General features: G+C 35.9%; 1 protein-coding gene across 1 annotated transcript; it reads left to right on the top strand.

Moving 5' to 3' along the window:
• Positions 1–1,163: 1,163 nt before the first annotated feature.
• TYRP1 (tyrosinase related protein 1) lies at positions 1,164–14,815 on the top strand. Its single transcript, XM_059071292.2, has 7 exons — positions 1,164–1,548; positions 2,956–3,278; positions 5,990–6,194; positions 9,025–9,192; positions 11,628–11,807; positions 13,611–13,757; positions 14,610–14,815. The coding sequence occupies exons 1-7, from the start codon at positions 1,164–1,166 to the stop codon at positions 14,813–14,815; spliced, it is 1,614 nt and encodes a 537-aa protein (XP_058927275.1).
• The last annotated feature ends 11,659 nt before the right edge of the window (positions 14,816–26,474 follow it).

Genomic DNA, 26,474 nt, shown 5'->3' with positions numbered 1-26,474 from the left:
AGATCCTTTGCCACAGAGATGAACACCACCCCAATGGAGGTAAGGGAGTTGGAGTGTACCCAACTGTCAATACCAGCAGGCACCTTGATAGCCAATGTCATGTGAGTTGGTGTAATTGTATCTGATGCCTTTTCTACTACAATTATTCTCTCTGGAAATTTTAAGAATGGCAGCGTCTGTTTTCAAGAGGGAACACAATCAAAAGCTACCATCAGATGCAAGCACTAGCCTAGCCCTTTATCACTAAGAAAAGGTAAGTAATCTCATTTATCCTCTAAAGATATACTTTCAAAGGAAAAAATACAATTCTCTGCAATGAAAACAAAAGCTCTCTAGTTTCTCTGATTTGTTGTATTCCAAATTCGTGGCTCTGACCTTTTCTTAAAACTTTAAACATCACAAGGAAATCAGTGGGAAGGCAATCATGTGCTGACCAAATACTTAAAGGGCAGAAAAATTCACTGAAGTGAAAAGAGATTAGTAAAGGGTGGAAAAGAGGACCAGCCCCTCCCAGTTTGGGTGAACAGAGTTGAGATGAATTACCAGGCAGAAACCCACAAGCAATTAACAGCTCTGACATCAGGGACAAGCAAATATAAAACACTCAGTTCTAAGAGAGGCTTAGCAGAGAATCCCCTCAGGAGTTCAAGGTACTGGAGAGAAACTCTATGGGGAGTGGGTGGATTCCCCCCAAAACTCCATTAGGATAAAGGGGACTTTAAATCCTGGAAATTAACTTGCTAGAAATCTGTCCCCAATTCTTCTTTCAGCTCCATGGATAGATGCAATTAACAATGGTGACCCGTTAATGAATGCTTTTGATAAATGACATCCAGGATAAGTATTTTTTTATATAAATAGAAATTTAAAATGAAGAAAATTAAATGACTAGGACAGGGGATTTAATTATGTAGTTATTATACATGTCAAATTTTTAAAGGTAAATTACTATTTTGATTAGTTTTTGAAATGTCATTTTACAGATATGAAAAGCATTCTGAAGGTGGGTTGGGAAGGGTCTCATGCCATTTATAACAGTACAAAACAACTTGCATAACTCCATCTTGCTTTTTCCTTTTCAGCTTGATTTTTATCTATGTGCCTCGGTCTCTACACAAAGGGCTGAAAACCAGAGCCTGTACTGCATTCTTGCTTCAAGCAGAATGAAAGCTCTCAAACTCCTCTCTCTGGGCTATACCTTGTTGGCCCTGCTTTCTTTCCAGCAGGCCTGGGCTCAATTCCCAAGACAGTGTGTCACCATCGAGGCTTTGAGAAATGGCGTGTGTTGCCCAGACCTGTTCCCACTGTCTGGGCCTGGGACTGACCGCTGTGGCTCCTCATCAGGAAGGGGCAGGTGTGAGGTGGTGACAGCTGACTCCCGACCCCACGGCCCCCAGTACCCACACGATGGCAGAGATGACCGAGAGGGCTGGCCCACACGCTTCTTCAACAGGACATGCCACTGCACTGGCAATTTCTCAGGATACAACTGTGGAACCTGCCGTCCTGGATGGAGAGGAGCTGCCTGTGACCAGAGGGTTCTCATAGGTAAGTGGGGTGTGAATGGATGCACAGTTCTGCATGGGACTCAACACACTTAACAGAATCCTGAACCAGTTGAACTTTCAGAACTCCTAGAAATCATAAAGCTCAAGACTTACTTTTCACAGCTTAGGAAACTGAGGCTTAGAGAGGCTGAGAAATGTATTTGATTTAAGGAGTTGAAGTTGAAGCTCAAGTCTTCTGACAAATAACATTTCCTTTCAAAAGATTTGTTGAGCAACTCCTTTATACTAGGAACCGTGATAGGTGTTTATGACTGGACCTTTCAGTAACTTTGCAAGATAGTTATGTTAATTGTGATGTTCCGCAAGGTCCAGTCCACGTAGCTGGTATGTGGTAAACCTGGAATTCACACTATGTGTCCAGCTCTAATCGATGAGCTTCTTCCACTACCCTTGCTGACCACAAGGATGTTTCCTGCTCTGATGATCAAGTTCAGCCATTTTACAAGATGAGGCTGGCCTGCAGCCTAAATAACAATGAAAGAGAAAGCTTTAAATAATAACAGCTGGCAATACTGGATTGTTTTCTTTGTGCCAAACATGGGACCAAGAGTTTCAGGGGACATTTTCTGAGCCTTTTGTTTTTTAATTGAAGTATAGCTGATTTACAATGTTGTGGGTACAGCAAAGTGATTCAGTTATACATATATATCTATTTTTTCAGATTTTTTCCCTTACGGGTTATCACAAAATATTGAGTATAGTTCCCTGTGCTACAGAGTACATCTTTGTTTGTTATCTATTTTATATATAGTAGTATGTACATGTTAATCCCAAACTCCTAATTTATCCCTCCCCCCCTTTCTCTTTGGGAACCATAAGTTTGTTCTCTATGTCTGTGGGTGAGTCTTTATTCTGAGCCAGGCTCTGGTCTAAGTGCTTTTTATGTGTGTCCTCTTAGTCTTTACAACTTTATAAAGCAGATATTTTTACACACACTTTACAGATGAAAAACTGATGCTTAGAGAAATGTGTGCAGTCATAGAATTAGGCTCTGGTCTTAACCACTATACTATACCACATACTGTGTTTTTGAAAAATTTATGATATTAAAAAGGTAGAAAATTCCAAGAAATATGCCAATAGTGAGCAGAAATCAATATAACAGGATCAGAGAATCATAAAGTCCATGGTAAGATTAAGGAAATCTCATAGGAATCCTAGAGTAAGTTGGAGAGAGAAAGAGAGGAAGGGGAAGAGAGAGAGAAAAAGCAGGCCTGAAGAAGGGATTTTAGCAAGGGGCATTTTTAAAGGTATAAAATAATGTGAGCACACGTGCAAATGATCATTCATGGGTAAATGGGAAGTGGTGTTACAAGATGATTATGTGCATTGTCTACACTTGCCCACACTGCAGATGTTTTCACATTTGAATTTTGTATCCCTAAAGTCAGGAGAAACCTACTGGACTTAAGTACGGAAGAAAAGAACCGCTTTATCCAGGCCCTGGATATGGCAAAGCGCACCATTCACCCTCAGTTTGTCATTGCCACCAAGAGATCAGAAGAAATATTGGGGCCAGATGGCAACACACCACAATTTGAGAACATTTCCATTTATAACTTCTTTGTTTGGACGCACTACTACTCAGTCAAAAAGACTTTTCTGGGGGCAGGACAGGAAAGCTTTGGTGAAGTGGATTTCTCTCATGAGGGACCAGCGTTTCTCACATGGCATAGGTACCACCTGCTGCAGCTGGAGAGAGACATGCAGGTATGCATGAGGCATGGCCATGTTCATGTTCTTTACAGAGGAGGTGACTTGTTTCTAAGTTGCTGATTCACTGTGTTCCGAATGATCAAAACAGGAGATGACAAAGCAATTTCACATTATTAATCTGCCTTTGGCATTCTGTTGTTTCTCCCTATGCTAATTACTTCCTTATTAATTAATCTTTACCCTTTGTGAAGTGAAAAGCAAGTCATATCAGTGATGAGGAAGCCAAGTGAGACATCTGTAGGTGTGAATTAAAGCACTGGACGTAGTCTACAGTTGTCATTGAAAAAATAACCCTCATATAGTTTGCAATGAAGGACTCTTACTTGATATGTCTCCCTTTTCAAATGTAAACCAATAACTCCTCCTGGTTTGGATGAGGCAGGTGTGTATAACTTCTCAGTCTTCCAAGTCCCAAATGGATAGCTCACTTTATAAGTTGATGATTCGTTCTGATATGATATGGGGTTTAAATTATGAAAAAAATTACTTTTCATTTATATTGTTATATTTTAATTGAACTACATTTTTTCCATGCCCCCTACCACTTTGAGGCTTACAGAAGACACCTACTAACAACATCCCATAGGTCAGACATCATTTTAATTTAAAAGGCATTCACTTTTTTGGCATAAAGTGAAGCTCAAAACACAGTTATTTCCTGCTTATTTTTAATCAGATAAGCTAAAGCCACATTAAAGTATCTGTTAACATAAATACTTTTGTATTGTTTACTTTATTAATTGCTCTATATTTTAAGAAAAGTAGTTATTTTTAAATGAAGTTTTTTAAAAAAATTTTTGTTATTGACATACAGTTGACTTACAATGTTGTGTTAATTACTGCTGTACAGCAAAGTGATTCAGTTATACATGTATATACATTCTTTTTTTATATTCTGTTCCATGATGGTTTATCATAGGATATGGAATATAGTTCTCTGTGCTACACAGTAGAACCTTGTTGTTTATCAATTCTGTATATAACAGCTTAGTCTGCTAACCCCAACCTAACCCCTAACCCCTTTAAAATTCTTAGATCTCAATTAGGAAATCCACAGACTGAACCTGTTTTCTAGGTGAAATAACAGCAATGAATCCCTCCCCACAAATTAAAATCTAAAAATTAATCTAAAAATATCCAACGGCAGATTCACATATTGATTCACAGTATGCTTGTGTCCAGCATTATCCAAGAAAATAAATGGTTAGAAGGGAGAGATTTAATGCACTAAAATACAGAACAAAATAGTCACATGTAAGTAGTCTATCTGTATGCAATTTGAGAGTGATTAAATGAATTCATCTGATACTCTGAACTTCATAGTTTATAGTTCTGATTTCAAGGCATTTTTTAGATTATGAGTAGATAAATCTGTCATTTGTAATCGACTCCAGCTCTTCTTGCCTTCAAGTCATTTTCCCACAGGTACACCAAAATGAAAGGGCAGGTGGAAAATATCTAAAACCTTCAATTTTGCCTGCATAAACTTCCACCTCTATGACTTACGTTTTTGAAACCCAACAGCACAAGGGATCCAACAAATTACAATCTCAATGTAATGCACAGTTGAAATGCCACATGAATATGTTCCAGCTCCCAAATGCCAGTTGCTGAACCACAAACTGACTCTTAATGATCCCTTAGAAGCTGTCACTAATTTTTGTGAACCAGAACAATGGCTTCTAAATAAGAACTCTAAAGCTCTGGAGATCAATAACTGGGGAATACCTTGGAAAGTTTTGACCCTTTAAAATACCCCGAGGACAAGGAAATGCTTCCTAGAAAGGGTTTAAAAGTTAAAAAGTACATATGTACTAAATACCTGTGAGATAAAACAATGGCAATCCCTACATTTATATCCCACACTCTAAGTATAGCTCCCTAAAGGCTTAAAGGAATAAGAAATAACAAGTACAGTAAATACATTTTTAAAGGAACCCAGTAAAATAAGCATGTGATCTTGAGTCCAGCATTTTTAAAATTGTTGAGATCAGCTCTAAATGGAAACTAGGTCTCTGGTCAAAATAACAGCGTGCACAGAGAAATATTCTGCTTCAGTTTAGCATTTCCTGTCTGTATTTGTTTCTGTCAGAAGCCTGAGTCTTCATAGTTTAGATTTTGAAGCAGGGGTCTCTAAGAAAAACACCTTCAGTGCCCGGACAGATAAGGCAAGTGTGAAAGAGCCTCCGTAGTCTGTGGCCAAACCAGAATCTAAATGCCTGAAGTTGTTCCGGTTAAATTAAGAAACAGAAACAAAATAAAAAGCACTGCTTCACATAATATATCTCAAGGCTGAATCTGGCACCAGACCAGGAGTTAGTCATGCTTGAATTAGAGATAGGAAAATGGAAGGAAGTGGAAATGTCAAAGAGAAGTGATTATTGATAATTTTTAGTATAACCAACAGAAATGTAACTACTTGCCTAAAAAAAGAAAAGGAAGACACCTCCCCAAAGCATTTGCAGAAACTTCTGTATAACTAGTTGAGTTTCATTCCCTCTAGTGCCCAAGTGACTTCTTGTAGTAAATATGAGGCTTTGTTAAATAAGGTATTTAAGTCCTCTAGCCCTTCAGACACCCCTGACACACTAACTGGTTCCTAAGTGGCTGAAGAGAACTAATAGAAACAGACTGCCAGGGAGTAAACCAAGCAAAGGGAGAATTTTAAACAAAAGCAGAGAATGCTAACAGTTTCTGTGATCTAGGAAATGTTGCAGGATCCTTCTTTCTCCCTTCCTTACTGGAATTTTGCCACCGGGAAGAACATCTGTGACATTTGCTCCGATGACTTGATGGGATCAAGAAGCAACTTCGATTCCACTCTTATAAGCCCGAACTCCGTCTTTTCTCAATGGCGAGTGGTCTGCGAATCCTTGGAAGATTATGATACCCTGGGAACCCTTTGTAACAGTAAGTTCCAAATGACAACTACGATTCAGAATTGCCTATTAGGTAAAGTGATTAAATGTGCTGCCTGAAGGCCCTTCATTCTACTAAGGACTTCAGACTAAAATCCACTTTTATTATGGAGAGTTGATGTACAAATATTCACTAAGTACCTAGGACAGTCAAGGCAACCTGAGGTGCTCCAGGGGAAAAAGAAAGTGCCTGTACATTTTACCATTGCTTTCCTTGAACAATTTGGTCAGTGCATTGCTCACTTTATTTTGGAAATGTCTATTTTGTATTAATTAATCCTCTTAGTAAGCTCAGCACTGCTTAGTAGTCATGTGTCTTGTGTTGGAATTTCACAGAAAATGTTTCCCTAGGAAATCTGAACTATGCAGAAAGAGTTGGAAGTGCCCTGGGAGTAAAAAATACATATAATAATAATAATTATTATTATTGTATAATGATTATTACTATTATTTTATGTTATTATATTATTTTTACTATTATGTTAATCCAGTCAGAAGGTTAAAAAACCAAAAGGTGACATGGAGGATGCCTTTAATAAAAGAAAGATACTGTACAGAAGATGTCTGCCAACTAGGTCTTTCCAGCTCTCCCAAAGTGAATACCAAAAGAGAACGATTAACCAGTTTTCCTAGCATCCTTTCTCCAGTGGTTTGAATGCCACCTCTGCCACAGGTCATGTTTCTGTCCTATGTGGATCAGTTCCTGTGAAGCTTTCTGTTCTCTTCCTTAGATACCATTTTTACCATCTCTCTTGCTGCTAACACAAGCTCTTAATTATCAATCTTTTTATCCCATCTTATTTTTCTTCTTCAGGCACGTCTGGCTATTTTGAACTTTTGTTCTTCCATACAAAAACTAGAATTATTGGAATTTATTTTTTACTTTATTATTATACTAATAACATTTGTTCTGCACATATTCCTTTAGGCACCAAATATTAAATTACTTTGTAAACTTAAATAGAGAATATTTTAAATAGAGCAAAGAAATTAAGTAGATTTTTCACCATTAGAAGATTATTTAGCCATATATAGGAATAAGAGAAGTAAATGTATATAAAATTTTATTCTGTAGAAGTTTAAAAATTAAAATAAAACTTTGTTTGGCATGCTGAATGAGATAAAATTGAGGATAAGTATGTCTTTAGATACCAAAACACTCATCTCTCTCTGTGATTTTTTTTGTTTGTTTGTTTGTTTGCACATGGACAACTTCTGCCATTGCACCTATTAACATCCTATGGATTGGAGTCCTGTGGGACTTCCATGCAGGAATGAATGAAAAGTTCAGAGTGTCTGAAGGAGAAAGCAAATTTGAGAAGTATAGTGAAAAAAGAGCATATTTTTCATATGATGAATTAAAGGTGATATTTTAGTGGCTGGAAGAATGTTAGATGTCAATAATTAACTCTGTCAGTATACCGAATTTGGTGCATTTATGGAATACTGGAAAGATACTGTCCAGAAAGCATATGAGGACATAAGCATGCAATGTCTAAGGAAGGTGTGATCTAAAGCTGTACAGGTATGGGTGTCCTGTAAAAGATGATCAGTGAAACCACAGGAATGGATCATTTCATCCAAGAAGAAAAGTAGACAGAGGCAAGAATTACCGTGAGGATTAAATAAGATATCTTATTAAAGTATTTGGTACCATATCAGACACATTAATATGTGTTCAATAAAATGTTATTTTCCTTTTTTTCTTTCACTGGCCTAATAAATAAAAAGTTCTTGTCTAGCTTCCTATCCTTCCCGCCATCCACTACACCCTTACATTGCCACATACCCTAGGCAAGCTGTTCACCTAACAGGCCCTATTGTACAATCAACCTGATCTTTTCATAAATCAACATACACCAAACAACTATTTAGTTTTAATTATATGCCAGTGCTGGATCAGACTGGAGGACACACTGGTGATCAATAAAAGAGTTTATGCTCCGATGGGGCTTATATTATACATAGAAGAAAGCTTATCATCTTTTATTATTACCTCTGCTTAAAATGTTTGACTTGTAAAATCTGTCTTATTTCACCTCTGGCAATTTTCCTCAGTCCTTCAGGACTCTTTGCAAATCTCTCTACCTAATGAAGGCTTCCTGAAGCCACCCAACTGGGAAGAATTGATTCTCTCACTTACGTTCTCCCCCCTTCCCACCCCCACCTTCCCTCCCTTCCCTATTTCTCTTTCTCTCCCTCCCTGTCTCCCCAAACGCATTTCTGTATCTCTAGGGGTACATATTATCCCTAGTATAGCAGCTCTTTGTTTACCTGTTTATCTTACTGACCTTAAAATGTTTCAATTATTTTTCACATTAATTGCTGAAAAATATGTGTTGATTGCAATACAGACCGCTTCCCAAAGAGATTTAAGGTTGTTTAAACTTTATTTCTCTGAAGGCTTGAAAGAGCATTCAAGTACAAAATTTCGTATGTGTATGAAATACGGATTTCAGTGTAGAGTTTTGGTTTATGAGATTATGTTGGCAGGATTCAATTTTCCATGGAATTTTCATTTTAATGTGTTCTCTTGAAAAAAACCTATGTTGATTTAACAAATACAAGGACCTCTATCTGTTAGTGTGATAATATTTTTCTTCAGGTGATTTTGTGTATCACATATTTTCCCTATTCACAGAAGTTGGACATGATAACTTATTTTCTCACTTTAATGCCACTAAATATGCACTTTAAAAATTTTCTCTTCTACCAAGGAAACCCTGTCTTTCAGTGTTCATGCTATGTATACAAATTTGAAAAGCAAAGCTAAGATCTCTAAATGTTCTACACATGTTCACCGTTTCCCATTTTCTCCCCAGGCACTGAGGGTAGGCCAATTAGGAGAAATCCAGCTGGAAATGTGGCTAGACCAATGGTGCAACGTCTTCCTGAACCACAGGATGTCACTCAGTGCTTGGAAGTTGGTTTATTTGACACACCTCCTTTTTATTCCACTTCTACAAACAGTTTCCGAAACACAGTGGAAGGCAAGTAAACAAAATCGGTGCTCTGAATTGACCTAGTTGTCACAGGGAAAACTATTCAAATTCAAATCTCTTTGAAAAACACCTTTGAATGCCATATGGATCCTGTAAGTTTATGTGAATAGGGCTGCCTATTATGATATAATCACAATTCTCTGCTCAAAAAATGAACTTTCTTAAAGAAAAGTGTGAGACCCTGAAACTTTTTATCATTGGAGAAGCCCTTGGAAATGATTCTTTTAAAATACCTAAAAGGTATTAAACTCAAATTTATGTTAGGTAGCTGGCCAATATGTGTATAACTATATCAAATTCTAGTATAGGCAAATAATATTCAAGACTTGGAGAGATTAATTTTTTTTCTTAAAAAATATAATAAAAAATCCTGAACATAAGTTGCCATCTACTAAAGCCTGCTTTGGACATATTTAGGTATATATACATATATATATATATGTATATATATATGTATATATATGTATATATATAAATATATACATATTTAGGTATCATCCTGCAACTTTTTTTAAAGATCTATAAAAATTCAAACTTGCATCTAGAGATATTTAATTTGGTTTTCCTTGCTTAATTCAAAATATTTTAAAGCTGAGAAACTGAGGTGTAAAGAAGTGAAATTAATTTCCAAAGATATCCAGCTAGTTAGTAACAGAGCACAGATTCAAATCCAAATTTTCTAAGTCCTCTAAAATAAATTATATTTCATTTATAATTATTTTATAAAATAATTTACCTTATAAAATAAATTTTGATACCTCTAAATTATTCATGATACATATTTAAAGTTTTAAAAGAACAGAATCACATTTAACTTTATTATAAACTTGTTATTGTCAAATTTTACCTTAAATACAGCATTGCACATGTTAGACCACCCTCCCCCCCAACCAAAAAAAGGGAATAGATCTCTCTTTCCCATGATCTGAGATACCTGATGTATAGATCTGATAATTATTTTCAATTATCTCCCCTTTTATCATCAAAATTATATGCCATTCTTTCCTACATTTATGTTAATTTTCATAACTACATATGACACACCTACTTGGAGATGACTCAATAAATAATAACCATATTTTGACTAAGCTGGTATTTATAAACTAAGACTGTAAGTAGTGATTTCATAAAGAATTTGCAGATTGTGTCTTATTGATGCCCAATCAAAAGACAAATTGTACTGATTTCCTGAGAGAATGCATGAAAAGATTAGTGCTTAACCACCTTCTGTGTACATTATAGACAATCTTTAAATGTTTTATGAGTCAAAAAATAATGGAATAAACATATAAAAAATGAGTAAATCAATAACTATAATTATACAACTGAGTTAATGTATTTCAAATTCTAATTTTGTTTTATAATATACAGCCTTTCCCTGCTCTCCCCGCTCTGGTCCTTCAAGCTAACTACACACACTTGTAACTCCATCCCACATCAGAGATCGTCTATTTTTGTTTGTGATCTATCCTTGTCCTCTCTCTAATGTGTATTCATGAACAATATATATATGGGGGTATATATGGGAAATATATATGTTATACATAATATGGGAAATGTGTATATTATATATAATAGATATATAATATGTGGATTATATATAAAATGGGAATATATATATGATCCACATGTGAAATATATATAATATGGAAATGTATTTGGAGAAGATATATATACAGAATACAGATCATTCTCAAAAGTTCTATAAATGTTTTGACAGCAGTCTTTTCAGATATTTAAAACTAGCACAGAGATGGTAAGAAAGCTCTGAGAAATTGTAACTTCTCCACAAAAATAATTTTCTAAAAATAAACATGCTGACAGTCATTCAAAAGGAATAAGGTAGGAGACTAAAGTAACATCTGGCAATTTAAGTTCCAGGACAATCAGAGTGGTGTTCTCCCACTTGTATCAGCAGTTTTTGTAGAAGCTAGAGCTTTCCACTATCTTTATTTCCACGTAGACCAATGTTAGCCTTGTCAAAATAGAGTGTTCTATATATTTTGACTGGTATCCTTTGCAGGTCATTATTTTTAACCTAGAGGCTACATTTAGAATGTCATGCCACTAGCTTCAAACTAACCTAGCTCTCGGTACAGCAAACACATGTCACCAACCATAGGTACAGAGAAGCAGTGCTATTACACTAAGGTAAAAATTGGCCTGACAGGCTTAGGAAAAATTGTTTTCCGATATAATCGCTGCTTTGGACTTGAAAAGTTAGATATGTTTTTAATATGTTAATTATATTATAAACATATTTATAACATATCATAAACATATTTTATATATTTATATAACACATTATAAACCTATTTATAACATTATAAACATATTTATTTATATTATAAACATATATAATATGTTTTTTTAGTATGTTTTTTACTGGTTTTTACTATTCTCATCCTTCTTTTTATATCTAGGTTACAGTGATCCCACAGGAAGGTATGACCCTACTGTGCGAAGCCTTCACAATTTGGCTCATCTATTCCTGAATGGAACCGGGGGGCAAACTCATTTATCTCCCAATGATCCTATTTTTGTCCTCCTACATACATTCACTGATGCAGTCTTTGATGAATGGCTGAGGAGATATAATGCTGGTAAGACTCTTTCATATGCTTTTTGCAGGGTCAGCAAAGGAGATTGTTCAGATGGCATAGTTACCACTTTAGGCTAAGCATTTGGCACATTTAAACTACACTTAACAATAGGATAAAATAGCTCTAATATCTAGCCATTTCCAAATATTCTAAACCACTTTGAAAAGGCAGATGAGAAGTCTCTCAGAATAGTAATTGTAAGATGATACTTATTAACATTCACTAGGACTAAAAAGGTAATCCCTTCTCCTTTTTACCATGTAAAGATGACTACCATGTTTCCCCAATTTTTCTTTCTCATATCTTCCAATGAACATCCTCATTGTGGTTTTTTTTTTTTTTTTTTTTTGCGGTACGCGGGCCTCTCACTGCTGTGGCCTCTCCCGTTGCGGAGCACAGGCTCCGAACGCGCAGGCTCAGCGCGCGGGCCCAGCCGCTCCGCGGCATGTGGGATCCTCCCGGACCGGGGCACGAACCCGTATCCCCTGCATCGGCAGGCGGACTCTCAACCACTGCGCCACCAGGGAAGCCCGGACATAACTTTTTTATGCAGCTGTAACTGAAGTGGGTTGAGGCCAATTCAGTAAAGATGAAGTGGGAAGCTTAAAAAATGATCTAAGTTATTAGCTTTAACATCTAACTTTAACAAATAATTAATGAGTGCCTTGAGGCCAGGAACCTTGTATTTTGTTTAATGCTATACCCCATGTGCCTAGATCAGTGCCTGGCACTAGCGGGAGCTCAATAGATTTCAGTGGATAAATATTTACTTAGCATTAATTCATAGTACATTTTAAATCACTAGATTTTAAAGTAACTAAATTTAAAGTTACAAAAATATAAACACTACCTGCCATTTCTATGATCAATTTTTCTTCAAAGTAGACGTTAAAATACTCTCCTGTGCTTCACAGGATCACAGTGACTGTCCAGGTAATATACTTCTTGCGAACAGAAAACCTAATATTTCACTAGCCTTCTCATATATTCCAGCTCTTTTAAATGTATTCCCACTCATGTCCTATCCAAACCCACTTCCAACTCTGGTTTTGTGACATTCCATTTGGCATTTAACTGTACCAATATAAATATAAACAACAACAACAAAAAGGAATGATCTTTTGCCACAAAGACTATATCACTCCTTTTATCTCTGATAACAGAAACTTACTAATAATATAAATGCCAATGATTTTTATTTATTTAAGTAGAAAGATGAAAGGTGGCAGGAAACAAGAGGGTTCTAGGACCTTGATTCAAAGTGTTAAGTGCTTTTTGCTAACAGAGTAAAACCCAGGGAATAAGTTAATATTTATTTCTCTAATTAAACAGAAAAATGAAAAATACTAAACAGAAATAGTCATAGTCAAGGACAAACCCCCATTAGCTACAGTGTCTCTCAAATTTAAATAATAGGTGATACTACAGCAAATTACAGGTCCAATCTTTTCTTTAGCTTTGAAAAGTAAGTTTAATGAATTTTATTCAAATTAGTTTCTGTAATATAAAAGTAAAACAACTAATGTTCATCATAGATAAGAAAAGACTAAAACTTCCTTTCTTTTAAACTCTCTTTTTCTATTGGATGACATGTTAGTGCTATACTCAAAGCATTTGAGCTCTGTTTTATGCAATTTCCTGTTCTGCTGTAGTGAAACATTTTTATGTCTTTACTCAGTGTAAAATATGAAAGAATTTTTAATGTTACCCTTGAATACTTTGGGTCATCTTCAGAACATAATAATAATGTATTAATATTAGCTTGAGTTTGTCTATTAACAAGGTGTCTTTGACATATTTTAGATATATCCACATTTCCATTGGAAAATGCCCCTATTGGACATAACAGACAATACAATATGGTACCATTTTGGCCTCCAATTACCAACATAGAAATGTTTGTTACTGCTCCAGACAACCTGGGATACACTTATGAAGTTCAATGGCCAAGTGAGTACTGAAAAGGTATTTTCACTGTGGAAATTTCTGAAAGCAAATTTGTCACCCTTAAAGTAATCACATTTTTCTGAGATAAAGTAATCCACAGTTTCCCACTTGGATTTAGAAGCTTTCATTTGAATTTTTATTTGTGGATAAAGAGACTGAATTTAACATTTGTTGAGAGCCCACTCTGACCTGGTATTGAGCTGATTACATACCACACTATTTCATTTAATCCTTACAACCCTCTGAGGCAGGTATTAAAATCCTCATTTTACAAATAAGGAAGACGCGGCTTAGAGAGAATAATTGTCAAAGATCACCTTTCTAGTGAGCATAGAGAATGAGTCTTGAGCTTAGCCCTGTGTAATATGCCCTTATTTTTCTACTACATAATCTTGCTTCCATTTATTTAACCTAAAAAAAAAAGAGATGGAGTGAGATATTCTGAGCTGTTTTTTCTGAGGTTTTGAAATTCAAAACTTTCTGATTTAATTTTAACTCCCTTTCTTAACAAAGGCAATGGGTTACAGTGGAAGAGCACAGGATTTGGATCCTGAAAGACCTGGGCTCCAAAACCAACTCTACTGCATACTAACCAAATGACCTTGGGCAAGTGACTCAAACTCTGAGCCATCATTTCCTTTAGAATGGATATGATTACTATCCCAGTAGGGCTCACTATGAGAAATTGGGAAGTGCTTTGAAGATGCCATGTGCTATAATAGGTGATGTAGCCAATAAAAAGTAAATATGAGGACTTTGTAAAGTGCCTGGGACAGTGCCTCTATTAGGGTATCCAATTTTGGGTGGCAACTATTTTACAATTTAATTTTTGCTCTCATTTTCTTTTTCAAATAGGTCGGAATTTTAGTATTTCTGAGATTGTTACCATAGCGGTAGTTGCTGCTTTATTACTGGTTGCAGTCATTTTTGTGGGTGCTTCTTGTCTGATTCGTGCCAGAGGAAACATGGATGAAGCAAATCAGTCTCTCCTTACTGATCAGTATCAACACTATGTTGAAGAATATGAAAAAATCCAGAATCCTAATCAGTCTGTGGTCTAATTACAAGTGGTATATTCTCTTATGCATTAGTATCATAAAACCATCCAGTTGAAGAATAATAGGTTGAGTTAGTAACTGTATTTTCCTTCATTCTGTTACTTCCGTCCTTGTGCATGCACATGCTGGAATTAAAAGAACCAGATACTATTTTCCAGAACTGGGGAAAGTCACGATATTTTCAATGTTTTCTATTTTTCAGTTCTATTTATAATGGTAGGTTGCACCCATTCTATGGTATTTAAGCAGATAGTATGAAGATTTGGGGCATGTTTTGAAGGCCAACTATATGACAATATAAATAAGTTGTTGTACTTTGTTCATATTGTAAAGAAAAATCATCATTGATAGTAAACCCCTGATTAACATACATGAGTAGGACGCAAATGAACTTATTTACGAAGCAGAAACAGACTCACAGACATAGAAAACAAACTTTCAGTTACCAGCTGGGAAAGGGCGTGGGGGAAGGATAAAGAAGGAGTTGTGATTAGCAGATACAAACTACTATATATAAAATAGATAAACAACAAGGTCCTACTGTATAGCACAGGGAACTATATTCAATATCCTATAATAAACCATAATGGAAAAGAATATGTATATACATGTATAACTGAACCACTTTGCTGTACACCAGAAACTAACACAACATTGTAAATCAACTACACTTCAATAAAAAATTTTTTTAAAAAAAGAGTAGGCATTTCTACAATGTCAAGATGTAAATACATTTCCATTCATTGACACTGGCCAACAGATATAAAGGAAGGTACATTTATAGTTTAAATTAATTATGTGACATTATAAATGGGATCCCAATTAACTTTTTCAAACTGATCTTCCCCTTTGAGCATCAGCCTATATTATTTAGTTTAAGGTTCAAGGCCACAACAAAATCACAATCTTTGTCACACTTTGGAGAGGTAAAAGCTTTACTTTGTTTAAAAGACTGTTAATAGTGCCTACGCTTGCTACGGTGTTCTCCTACCTCTCGATCCACTGAAAAAAGAACTACCCAACCACGCATTTCACCTCCCACTTCCCCTTCTAGTTTCTTAGAGGTCAACAAGGAAGGCATAAATGTAGAGAATATGTGTCATAGTGCTCTACAAATAGCATCAGTTCATGGTGTTTAATTCAAATACCATTTTCTTGTCATTTATCAGCCTTTTATATGTTTTCAAAATAAACTATTAAAATATTATTTCATCAGTCCCCCTTTTCTGTACAATTCTGTGAGAATGTCATTCTTTAATTTCTTCCTATCTTTTAACAAAATATTTTTTCTCTTTTTGATCTTGTATTACAGAAACAATATTCCCAATGAAGAACTCTTATAGGCTGGTTATATGAACAAACATTTTAATGAAAATTGGTTAAAAAGAAATAATATCAGTAATAATTATACACTATAGAAAATGGGTAGTCTCATATTCCCAACTCAATAAACAGAAACAAGATTAAAGTTATATACACCTGATTGGTTACTGGGTTTCCTGCTATTAAGCAATCTTCAGGCTATGGATACAAGATAAACAGACAAAATGTGTTAGTGAAAGAGAATGTATATAACAATAATATTGTTTTAACTTTCAAAGAGCATTACTCAGTTGGTTCTCTCCAATACATTTTGATTTATTAAAATCTTATGTACTCAAAGCTTTTCAGATAAATTATTGTATAATGTAAGGTTTATTTTTATATAAACATCAATGAAACTGAGTTCCTCACTTCATATTTTTGGAGATTTACTAAGTACTCATTTCATAAACATGTATCAAGTACACACTATGGATTTGGGGAGGGGAAAGTCAGGAACATAAAATTAAGGTGACATTTGACTTGGGCCTTAAGGAATACCAGTGAATTTACCAAATATAAGAGTAGAGAATGAGATTCCATGCAGAAGTGACAGCATGAGCAAAGTCACAGAAGTTTGAAAGAGCATGGAACATGAAAAAATATAAAGCAGGTCAGTGTGGTTGGAGCACAGTTTTCACTGAGGGGAGAAGAAATATAAATTGGGAATAAAATCAATATCTTATGTGCAATCCTCAGCAATTTGGAATTCATTCTATTTGAATTCCAAATTTGGAATGAGAGAACAGGGGACAGTCACAAAGTATGTCTGAGAAAGATAACGGTGGAGGTAATATTTTTAAATAATGATGATTAAGAATGATTTGGGGGGCTTCCCCGGTGGCGCAGTGGTTGAGAATCCGCCTGCCAATGCAGGGGACACGGGTTCGAGCCCTGGTCTGGGAGGATCCCACATGCCGCGGACCAACTAGGCCCATGAGCCACAACTACTGAGCCTGCGCGTCTGGAGCCTGTGTTCCGCAACAAGAGAGGCCGCGATAGTGAGAGGCCCGCGCACCGCGATGAAGAGTGGCCCCCGCTCGCCACAACTAGAGAAAGCCCTCGCACAGAAACGACGACCCAACACAACCAAAAATAAATAAATACATTTATTAGTTTTTTTTTAAAAAAAAGAATGATTTGGAATGGTCAGAGTACAAGCTAAGAGACTAGTTACTATCAAATAGTTCATAGGAGAGAGGAGGAGAGCCTGTCCCAAAACATGAGCATTAATTCTAAGAAATCCTAACTCCAATAGAGAGCTACACCTATTATCTTATAAATATAGCTTTGATAATTTCTCCCTAAATGTGCTGCTTTATTTTTCTTTTACTCAAGGACTTCTTTCTATTTATTTTACAGCTCTGTAAGATCTTAAGACTTATCTTGATCAGATAACCATTACTCCCCCTCTAATATGCTACATTATTCATTTTAAATAATACTCTTCTTCAATCTTGGAGATTTTTCACTGTTCTCAGTCCTCCAGCCCTCTTACAAAACACAGTAAATGAAATTATTATGTACTCACTGGAAAGCACATTGCATACCACTTAAACCCACTCTTTCCTGTTGCATAAGCATACAATGCACGCCAATACCACAAACTGAGCTGAGCTTTATAATCTAAACAGAGTGAGTAAAAATGCCTGATTGGACCTTCCTATATAATCAAGAATGAAAAGCTATTACTTTTGTATCCCTCTGAAGTTATATCCTGTCTTCTTTCCTATAAGCAGATTTCAGACATGGTGCTCACTTACAGTTCCATGTAATCTTTAAAATTGGATGCAGGGAGGAAGAAGATTTGTCTATTAAAATAACTGTTCCAAGATTGGTTATGAGACACTTGTTCTGAGCTCAGTCCATGAAGACCCAGTAACATCATGTATTTTGTTCTTTGCCATTTCCTAGTCAAAATCATTACACAAGCAACAAATCAATGGAAGATCAAGTTGAGCACAGAGAGCTAATATGAAACAGAAAAAAGAAAAAAAAATTAAATATGTTAACAAACCAAGAACATAGCTTGACATGAAAGAGCTGAAATGTAAAAGGAAAAATGCAAACTCTCGCACTTTGAAAGCACAATTGAAAAATTAAAGGGTAGAACAAGACAGAAGCTAGCAGGAGATTTTAGTGAATTTCAAGGCTAGTATAAGGCAATAGTGCAATGCAACCAATAAAGTGGGGAGAGGAATGCTACGTGATTGATAAAGAGGAAAGAAATACTATGGAAGTGCTAAGGTATTATGCGTCACTAACACAGGAACAGAAATCTGTGGTGTCTGAGTCACATCTGGAGTATTTATTTGACTTAAAGGTCACGGTTTAAGAGAAACATTGACAAACTGGAACATCTCTCTCCATCTTTTAAGTGATACGATGATACAATTACTAGCCCAAGAGAGAAACTTGGAAGTCACCCTTGAATTCTACCATTTCTCTCAATCCTCACATCCAATTAATTAATCATCTTGATAATACAGCCAATATCTATTGATCACTATCTCCTGGGCACTGAACCCATCATCTAAGACAATGCTTCTCAGTTGGAGAGCAATTTACCCCCAGGAGACATCTAGGGGTGGGGCATTCTATGGGCATCTAGTGGGTACAGGCCAGGGGTGCTACTAAACATCCAACAATGCACAAAACAGCCCTCTAAATCAAAAAATAATCCAGCCCAAAATGTCAATAGTGCTGAGGTTAAGAAAACCTGATCTAAGGCCACAAGTATAAACAAGGTTCATAGCGCTCGTGGCCTCACAGAGCTTGAAAGAGAATGAAAAGAGATGAAACAGAATGGCAAAGCCAATGCACTGTATTAGGAATGCATTATTTTCTCACAAACTAGGAAGTCTGAAAGGCAGAGCCCAAGGTAAGTAAGACAGCACAATGATGCCTTCAAGAGTACAGGCTCTTTATAACTTTTCTCTACCACCTTTAGTGTATGGTTTTTACCTTTTTATTTACACTGTCAGTGCTGTAAAATGGCTGCCACATCTCTAGACTTTATATCTATCCCACATAGAAATTTTCTTTTTATTTGGAAATGGATATCCTCCTAAATTCTGCCTATATTGCATTAGAAGTTTATCACATGGCAGAAGAGTATAAAAAATTGAGGGAGTTTTTTGTTGGTGGTGGTTTGTTGTTTGGCTGGTTACTATCCTGAACAAAATCAGAATCCTAATCGTAAGGGATAAGAAAGAAAGAATCTGGAATGTGGCAGCTGGGAGTACTGCCACAACAATAAACAAGCAAACAATCAAGATATGTAATAATTATAACAGAATGAAAGAAACACACAGCGTGCTTTTCTTAAAAAAAAAAACAAAGAGTCTGGTGGTGGAGTGAGGCATCTAACTGATAGATAGGTGATTAAAGAAAATCAGCTAAAGAAGTGAAAATTAAGCTGAAACCTAAAGGATGAGAAAATTGCTGGAAAAGTAAACTGAACAGGTCTATGATAAAAGCTGAATCCCCATTATCCTCAGTAGAATGTTAAAACATGCTACCTCTAAATTTTTTAAAGGTAAGAAATATACTGTTTCTGTTTAGAAATAAAGAGGCAAAATCAAAAGAATCAAGTTGAAGTGTGAATTGTATGTGGGGAAGATGGGGGCAGAGGACATTTGTAGTTGTTCATGAACCTTGACTTTTTGAAAGGAAGTTTTAAAGAAAAGAGTGACTTTTTTTGAAATCTCAGTAAAGAATGATTGATTTCAAAATTTATGTCACTAAGCAGAAGTTTATTCTTAATTTTTCCACCTATGAAATAGGAAACTTTAGACTTTTGATTTGGGGAAGAAGGAAAGAAAGAACAATGAATAAAATCTGTCGTGGCTCTCAAATAGAAATGAGTAAGACTGGTCATCAATCAGTTAGATTAAGTAAATTACATGTAGAAATACACTCTTGTCTTTTTTTTACGTAGCCTTCAAAATAGACGTTCTGACATGTTGTAAAATATATTTCTGCAATGTTCTTTCCTTCTAGTCTTTGGATTTAGTCAGCCTTTTATTAATATATCTGCTAAAAGTTGAATACAATCTGACCACAAGATGGCAGCTTTGAACACATTTCAAAAAGTTGATTATGAACATCGAATGTCTCCAACTGAAATGAACAGCAAAGACACCTGCTCTTCCTCTTCTGGTTTAAAAAAATGTTCATGTGATCCTTGAAAGCAGAAGAAATGCAGTTTTTCATTTTGGTAGAAAAATGGCCTGTGAGATTAATAATCTCCACACGGCTAAAATTCCCAACTGAATAATAATGACAAAAATGTGTCTTCTTATTGACTAGAACTCTCTTGTATACATTATCCTCCTTTATCGCGATCACTCATCATCAGGCCCTTCCAGGCCACAAAATGAAGAGTGAGGGGCAGATCACCCAGATGGGTTTCACATATAATAGATGATTACGTCAGCACCAAAGACACTGATAATTTGTGACAAGGGTGAAAGGGCTAGTCAGCTGTGGGAATCAGCTCTACTCAGCCCCTGAGACTACACATAATGAAAGTCATGGCTAACTTTGCAAACGTACGCCTAAAGCTGTCAAAGAAAAACTGGCCTAATAGAAGGCTAAAGAGAATATCAATTCATTTTAACTTACTTTGAAAAAAATCCAACCTAGACAATAGATGCAAGAATACAACAAACTCCTGCATACAGTCTCCTAAATTTACCAACTGTCAACATTTTGCACATTTCCTTTGTCACTCTATTTTCTTATTACCTGTGTACATATCATGATTAATATTTTTCCTGAACAAGATTGAAACTAAGTAGAAGATATTGTGACTTTTTATCCCTATTTCTGTGTGTCCCCTAAGAAGAATGGCAATGGCATCCTCTTACACAATCCAGTTGTCAAATTCAGGAAATTTAACATGGTTACAATATTATTTTTTAATATACAGTCCATATGAAATTGTTCCAATTGTTCCAATAGAGTCTTTTACAATAATTTTTTAAGATAACCAATTTAATACTTTAAAGAAGAAATAAACAAGTAGCATGATATAAAAATGTCAAATACATAAGAAAAACTTATTTAACTCAAGGTGAGTAAACCCAAAGAGTAGAAAAAGGGGGGACCTTCTATTAAATTCCTTTTTAAAAAAGTACTCAACATCTGATTGAAATAGGCAAATTATAGGACAACTCTAAACCCAGACAGCCCTAATTTGGCCTCATGTCTATTCTATTTATTAGCAATGTGTCATTGAGCAAGTTGCATTACTTCTCTATGCCTCAGTTTTCTTCTCTGTAACAGAAAGGCAGTTCTTTCAAAACAGAAATTTTGAGAACATTAAAAATGACTTTATATGGTAAGTACATCTCCCAATGCCTGGAATGCAGTAGGTGCTTAATAAATTCTATCTTTCATTCCTAGAATCTTGAAACTGTAACTCTTCCTGACAACCTCTTTAAAAACTAGTTTGGCAAAAATTAATTCATGCTCCAAAGTTAAATCTCGTGGTTCATGAAGCCACGTTGCACACTGGTTTCCAACTGAATGCTCTCATCCCACTGCCATCGAGGGGCATGTCACAGCTAATTATCTGTCATCACGCCCTGTTGCATAGGCAGTACCTTGCCTGCTGCTGCTGGGACCTCGCTGCTGTCTGTTGATTCATTTGCATTGCCTCCTGAGTGTCTCTGCTGTGTATGGATCACACAGAATGAAGCCCAGGGGCCAACTGGCAGGCCCATCTGAATTGTGGAACATATCTAAAGCCCCTCCTCATTACTTAGTGAGTAATGCAGGGGATGTTCACTGGTTCACACACCCTGGCAACGTAAACGGTCATCTGCTGCCTCATCTGCTTTTCCGCGTCTAGGGTGCAGGACCAGATCGGCTGAGGAACTTTGCTAGCACTTATGCAAATAGCTATGGGAGTTCCTGGGTTTGGCAACATTTCCCTTCAGTAGCCTCATTTGTGGCTGCACCGTCTGCCTCTTTTGTGCTTCCACAACTTTGTGAGGCGACCTCAAAATAGATCTCTCCCATACTCTTGTTACATTTATGTCCCTTTACCACAGAAAGACTATAAAACCCTTCTCAATACGTTTAATACACCCTGTTTAGTGACTGATGTTTCTGTTTAAGCCCTAAAAGAACATATATTTAAGAATGAATCAGACTACATTTATCTAGTTTTCTAAATTAAGGGGGAATGCATTCCCCAATTTATATTTAAAGTACATAAATAAAATTTTAATGTATGCATAGACATGGAACAATGAGGCCTAAATTGTTAGACATACACATATAATATCATAATTTTGTACCAATACTATTCTTCCAAGTACATTACATAATACATCGTTTTTAAAAAAACAAATTTGCCTCAAATTTTTAAAATTATTTTCAAATTACCAGCTTCATAGAGCAACTATGGAATCTGCAACAGCACATTAATAAATGACAAGGATACAATTTAATCTTGATATAAATTCTTATTCCATTAATGGATGAAGTTTCTTAATTTTCTTCTCTTTGTTTCACATGCTATAATTTTTACTATGAGATACTCCTATAGAAACTAAATTCAAAGTTTTCTTAGAAAAGAAGGAAAAAATAAAGCATTACAGTAAGCCACAACTGTGGGACCTTGATCTACAAGGGACTGGGAAAAGCACTGCAAATAAGTGATACTTAAAACTGATTTCCTCTAGGTGGCAGTATAGTCCCAGAACGTAAACCTTAACGTTAATGAAAAACTAAGGGCACGGCAAAATAATTGTTTATGCCAGTCCATACTATTTATACATTTGAAAGATTTTTCTTTTGAAAACTGAGCTAAATTTACAACTGTGAATGTTCATCTGCAGATGACATAGTGTATTTTGTACAAGAAAGAACAAAATGTGGCTATATTTCAGCAAACACACATTGTTTTCCATGTCTTTTTTGGCACTGTAAGACCCTATCATTCATTATTGGATATTGTGATTTACCTTCTCCTTTACAGAGACATTAATGTTTTAAAAACTCAATAAACTTTATCTTAGATAATTACTGATATCCATTACAATAACTGGACTCAATTCAGCAATGCTCATTGGCAAGGCTTGAATTATATCTTTTTCACCAACAGTGTAGATTTTTTAAATTAGAATAACACAGAATTTTAAAGGTAACACAACATACAAAGATTCTAATGAGTGTGTAGTTGATGTGTATCACAAAATGTACTCAGTTGAAACACTAGACTCCCTATTCCCTCAGCCACAGAAAATTCTTCTCATTTTTCTCTCCAAATTGTTTCCTCAGTCATCTATATATCATCCTGATGTGTCCCAGCGATCAGACCAGAAGTAATAGTGACATATCTTCACCCACAGATTTAATGCATTTCAGAAATTCATTACACCTTACCTCTTAATTATTCTCCAAACTTTATTTTGAAAATGTCAAACCCTCAGAAAATTGAAAAAGCAAAACAATGAACAGTGACATACACATACACATACATACATCTATTTCATCAGTTATTAACATTATATGACATGTTTTACCACTCTAAGCAAATACCTTGACATATAATTTTAAGTAGAACATATTTCTGAGTAATAGAAAATTGTTATTAATCAAAAACTTTGGTAGTGTAAATAAGCCTGACAGTTACTCATGAAGTCTTCAGTCTAATTATAATACTATATTACACATAAAGGGTTCCTGTTTGTATGTACGTATCTAGTTGCCTACTGGGATAATTTGTAGTCCCCAGAAAGGGCTGGAGATCTGAGCACAGAGCAATCAGGGAACACTAAGATGATAGGATATTTGCAAACCCTTCCAGAGCTTACATTACAGAGCCAGCACATTACTTTGTAATCTGAGGAGGGAGAAGGTTACATGACCTGGGTTACCAACCTATAAGGGTCTGGAAGACATCACTGGAAAATTCAGAAGAAAAATGGTTCTGATGATCTCACAGACAATTCCTTCTATTTATGGCAAAATGTAAAGTGGTCCCTCTCTGATCAAATGAGATCAGAAATTTTTTTCTTTTAAATGAAACTAAACTAAACTCTATAATGGAAGTGACCTGCCTATTAAATAAATGAATACACTGTATATTTATTCATTAACAGTTTGAAATGGCTGACAAATTATTAGCCTGTCCTGGGCACCAAATCTTAGTCCTATTCAATATTCTTCCATAGCTTTCTGGCCAACTATACTGACCATGTCTCTCTCACAGTTGAAGGTTAAAGTTCATGTATCAAAGTTCTCCAGAGAATAAGATTGAAACTATGCCCACTTTTTTTGAGGCTTTATTTTGCACTTTGTCCAAACGTAAAAAGAAAAATTTCTCTTTTTGCTTAAGTAAAAGGGTTTTGGTTTTTTGTTTCTTTTTAATAACTCAGGAGATCTCTACAGTAATTATTTTTTGAGTTTAAAATACTGTTTTATCAGAATGGACATCATCACAAAATTTATGAACAATAAATGCTGGAGAGAGTGTGGAGAAAAGGGAACCCTCTTGCACTGTTGGTGGGAATATAAACTGATACAGCCACTATGGAGAACAGTATGGAGGTTCCTTAAAAAACTAAAAACAGAACTACCATACAACCCAGCAATCGCACTACTGGGCATATACCCTGAGAAAACCATAATTCAAAAAGAATCATGGACCACAATGTTCACTGCAGCACTAATTACAATAGCCAGGACATGGAAGCAACCCAGGTGTCTTTCAACAGATGAATGGATAAAGATGATGTGGCACATATATACAATGGAATATTACTCACCCATAAAAAGAAACAAAATTGAGTTATTTGTAGTGAGGTGGATGGACCTACAATCTGACATACAGAGTGAAGTAAGTCAGAAAGAGAAAAACAAATACCGTATGCTAACACATATATATGGAATCTAAAAAAAAGGAAATGGTTCTGATGAACCTAGGGCAGGACAGGAATAAAGACACAGATGTAGAGAATGGACTTGAGGACACAGGGAGGGGGAAGGGTAAGCTGGGATGAAGTGAGAAAGTGGCATGGACGTATATACACTACCAAACGTAAACTAGGTAGCTAGTGGGAAGCAGCTGCATAGCACAGGGAGATCAGCTCGGTGCTTTGTGACCGCCTAGAGGGGTGGGAGGGAGACGCAAGAGGGAGGAGATATGGGGATATATGTATATGTATAGCTGATGCACTTTGTTACACAGCAGAAACTAACACACCATTGTAAAGCAATTATACTCCAATAAAGACGTTAAAAAAATACTGTTTTAGTTTCCTACTTGCCTCTGTAACAAATCACTACAAACTTGATGTTTTAAAACAACACAAATGTATTCTCCTACTTTGGGGAAGCCAGATGTCCAAAAGCAGTTACACTGGGCTGAAATCAAGGTGCAGGTAGGGCTCTGCTCCCTGAGGAGGCTTTAAAGGAGAATCCTTTTCATGTCCTTTTCCAGTTTCTAGAGTTTCCTTCCTTCCTTTCCTTGGCTCATGGTCCCTTCCTCCATCTCTATAGCCCAAAGGGTATAAGTTCTCACTCTGATTTTGCTCTGCCACCTGGCCTTCTCTTCTGTTTGTCAATCTCCCTCTGCCTGTGTCTAAGAATATTTGTGATTGCGTTTAGGGCCCGCTGAGATAATCCAGGATAACCTCCCCATCTCAAGATCCCTAACTTAATCACAACTGCAAAATCCATTTTGTCATAAAAGGTAACATTCACAGGTTCCAGCAGTTAGGACCTGGATATCTTTGGGAACCATTTTTCTTTTTTTTTTTTTTTTTAACATTTAAATTGTGTGCATTTTTTTTTAACATCTTTATTGCAGTATAATTGCTTTACCATGTTGTGTTAGTTTCTGCTTTATAACAAAGTGAATCAGCCATATGTGTACATATATCCCCATATTCCCTCCCTCTTGAGCCTTCCTCCCACCCTCCCTATCCCACCCATCTAGGTGGTCACAAAGCACTGAGCTGATCTCCTTGTGCTATGCGGCTGCTTCCCACTAGCTATCTATTTTACATCTGGTAGTATATATATATCCATGCCACTCTCTCACTTTGTCCCAGCTTACCCTTCCCCCTCCCTGTCCTCAAGTCCATTCTCTATGTCTGCATCTTTATTCCTGCCACTAGGCTCTTCAGAACCACTTTTTTTAGATTCCATATATATATATGTTAGCAAATGGTATTTGTTTTTCTCTTTCTGACTTACTTCACTCTGTATGACAGACTATAGGTCCATCCACCTCACTACAAATAACTCAATTTCATTTCTTTTTATGGCTGAGTAATATTCC

The sequence above is a fragment of the Kogia breviceps genome, chromosome 8 (assembly GCF_026419965.1).
Source record: "Kogia breviceps isolate mKogBre1 chromosome 8, mKogBre1 haplotype 1, whole genome shotgun sequence".
Lineage (NCBI taxonomy): Eukaryota > Metazoa > Chordata > Mammalia > Artiodactyla > Physeteridae > Kogia > Kogia breviceps.
This window is presented reverse-complemented; position numbering and strand designations above follow the sequence as displayed.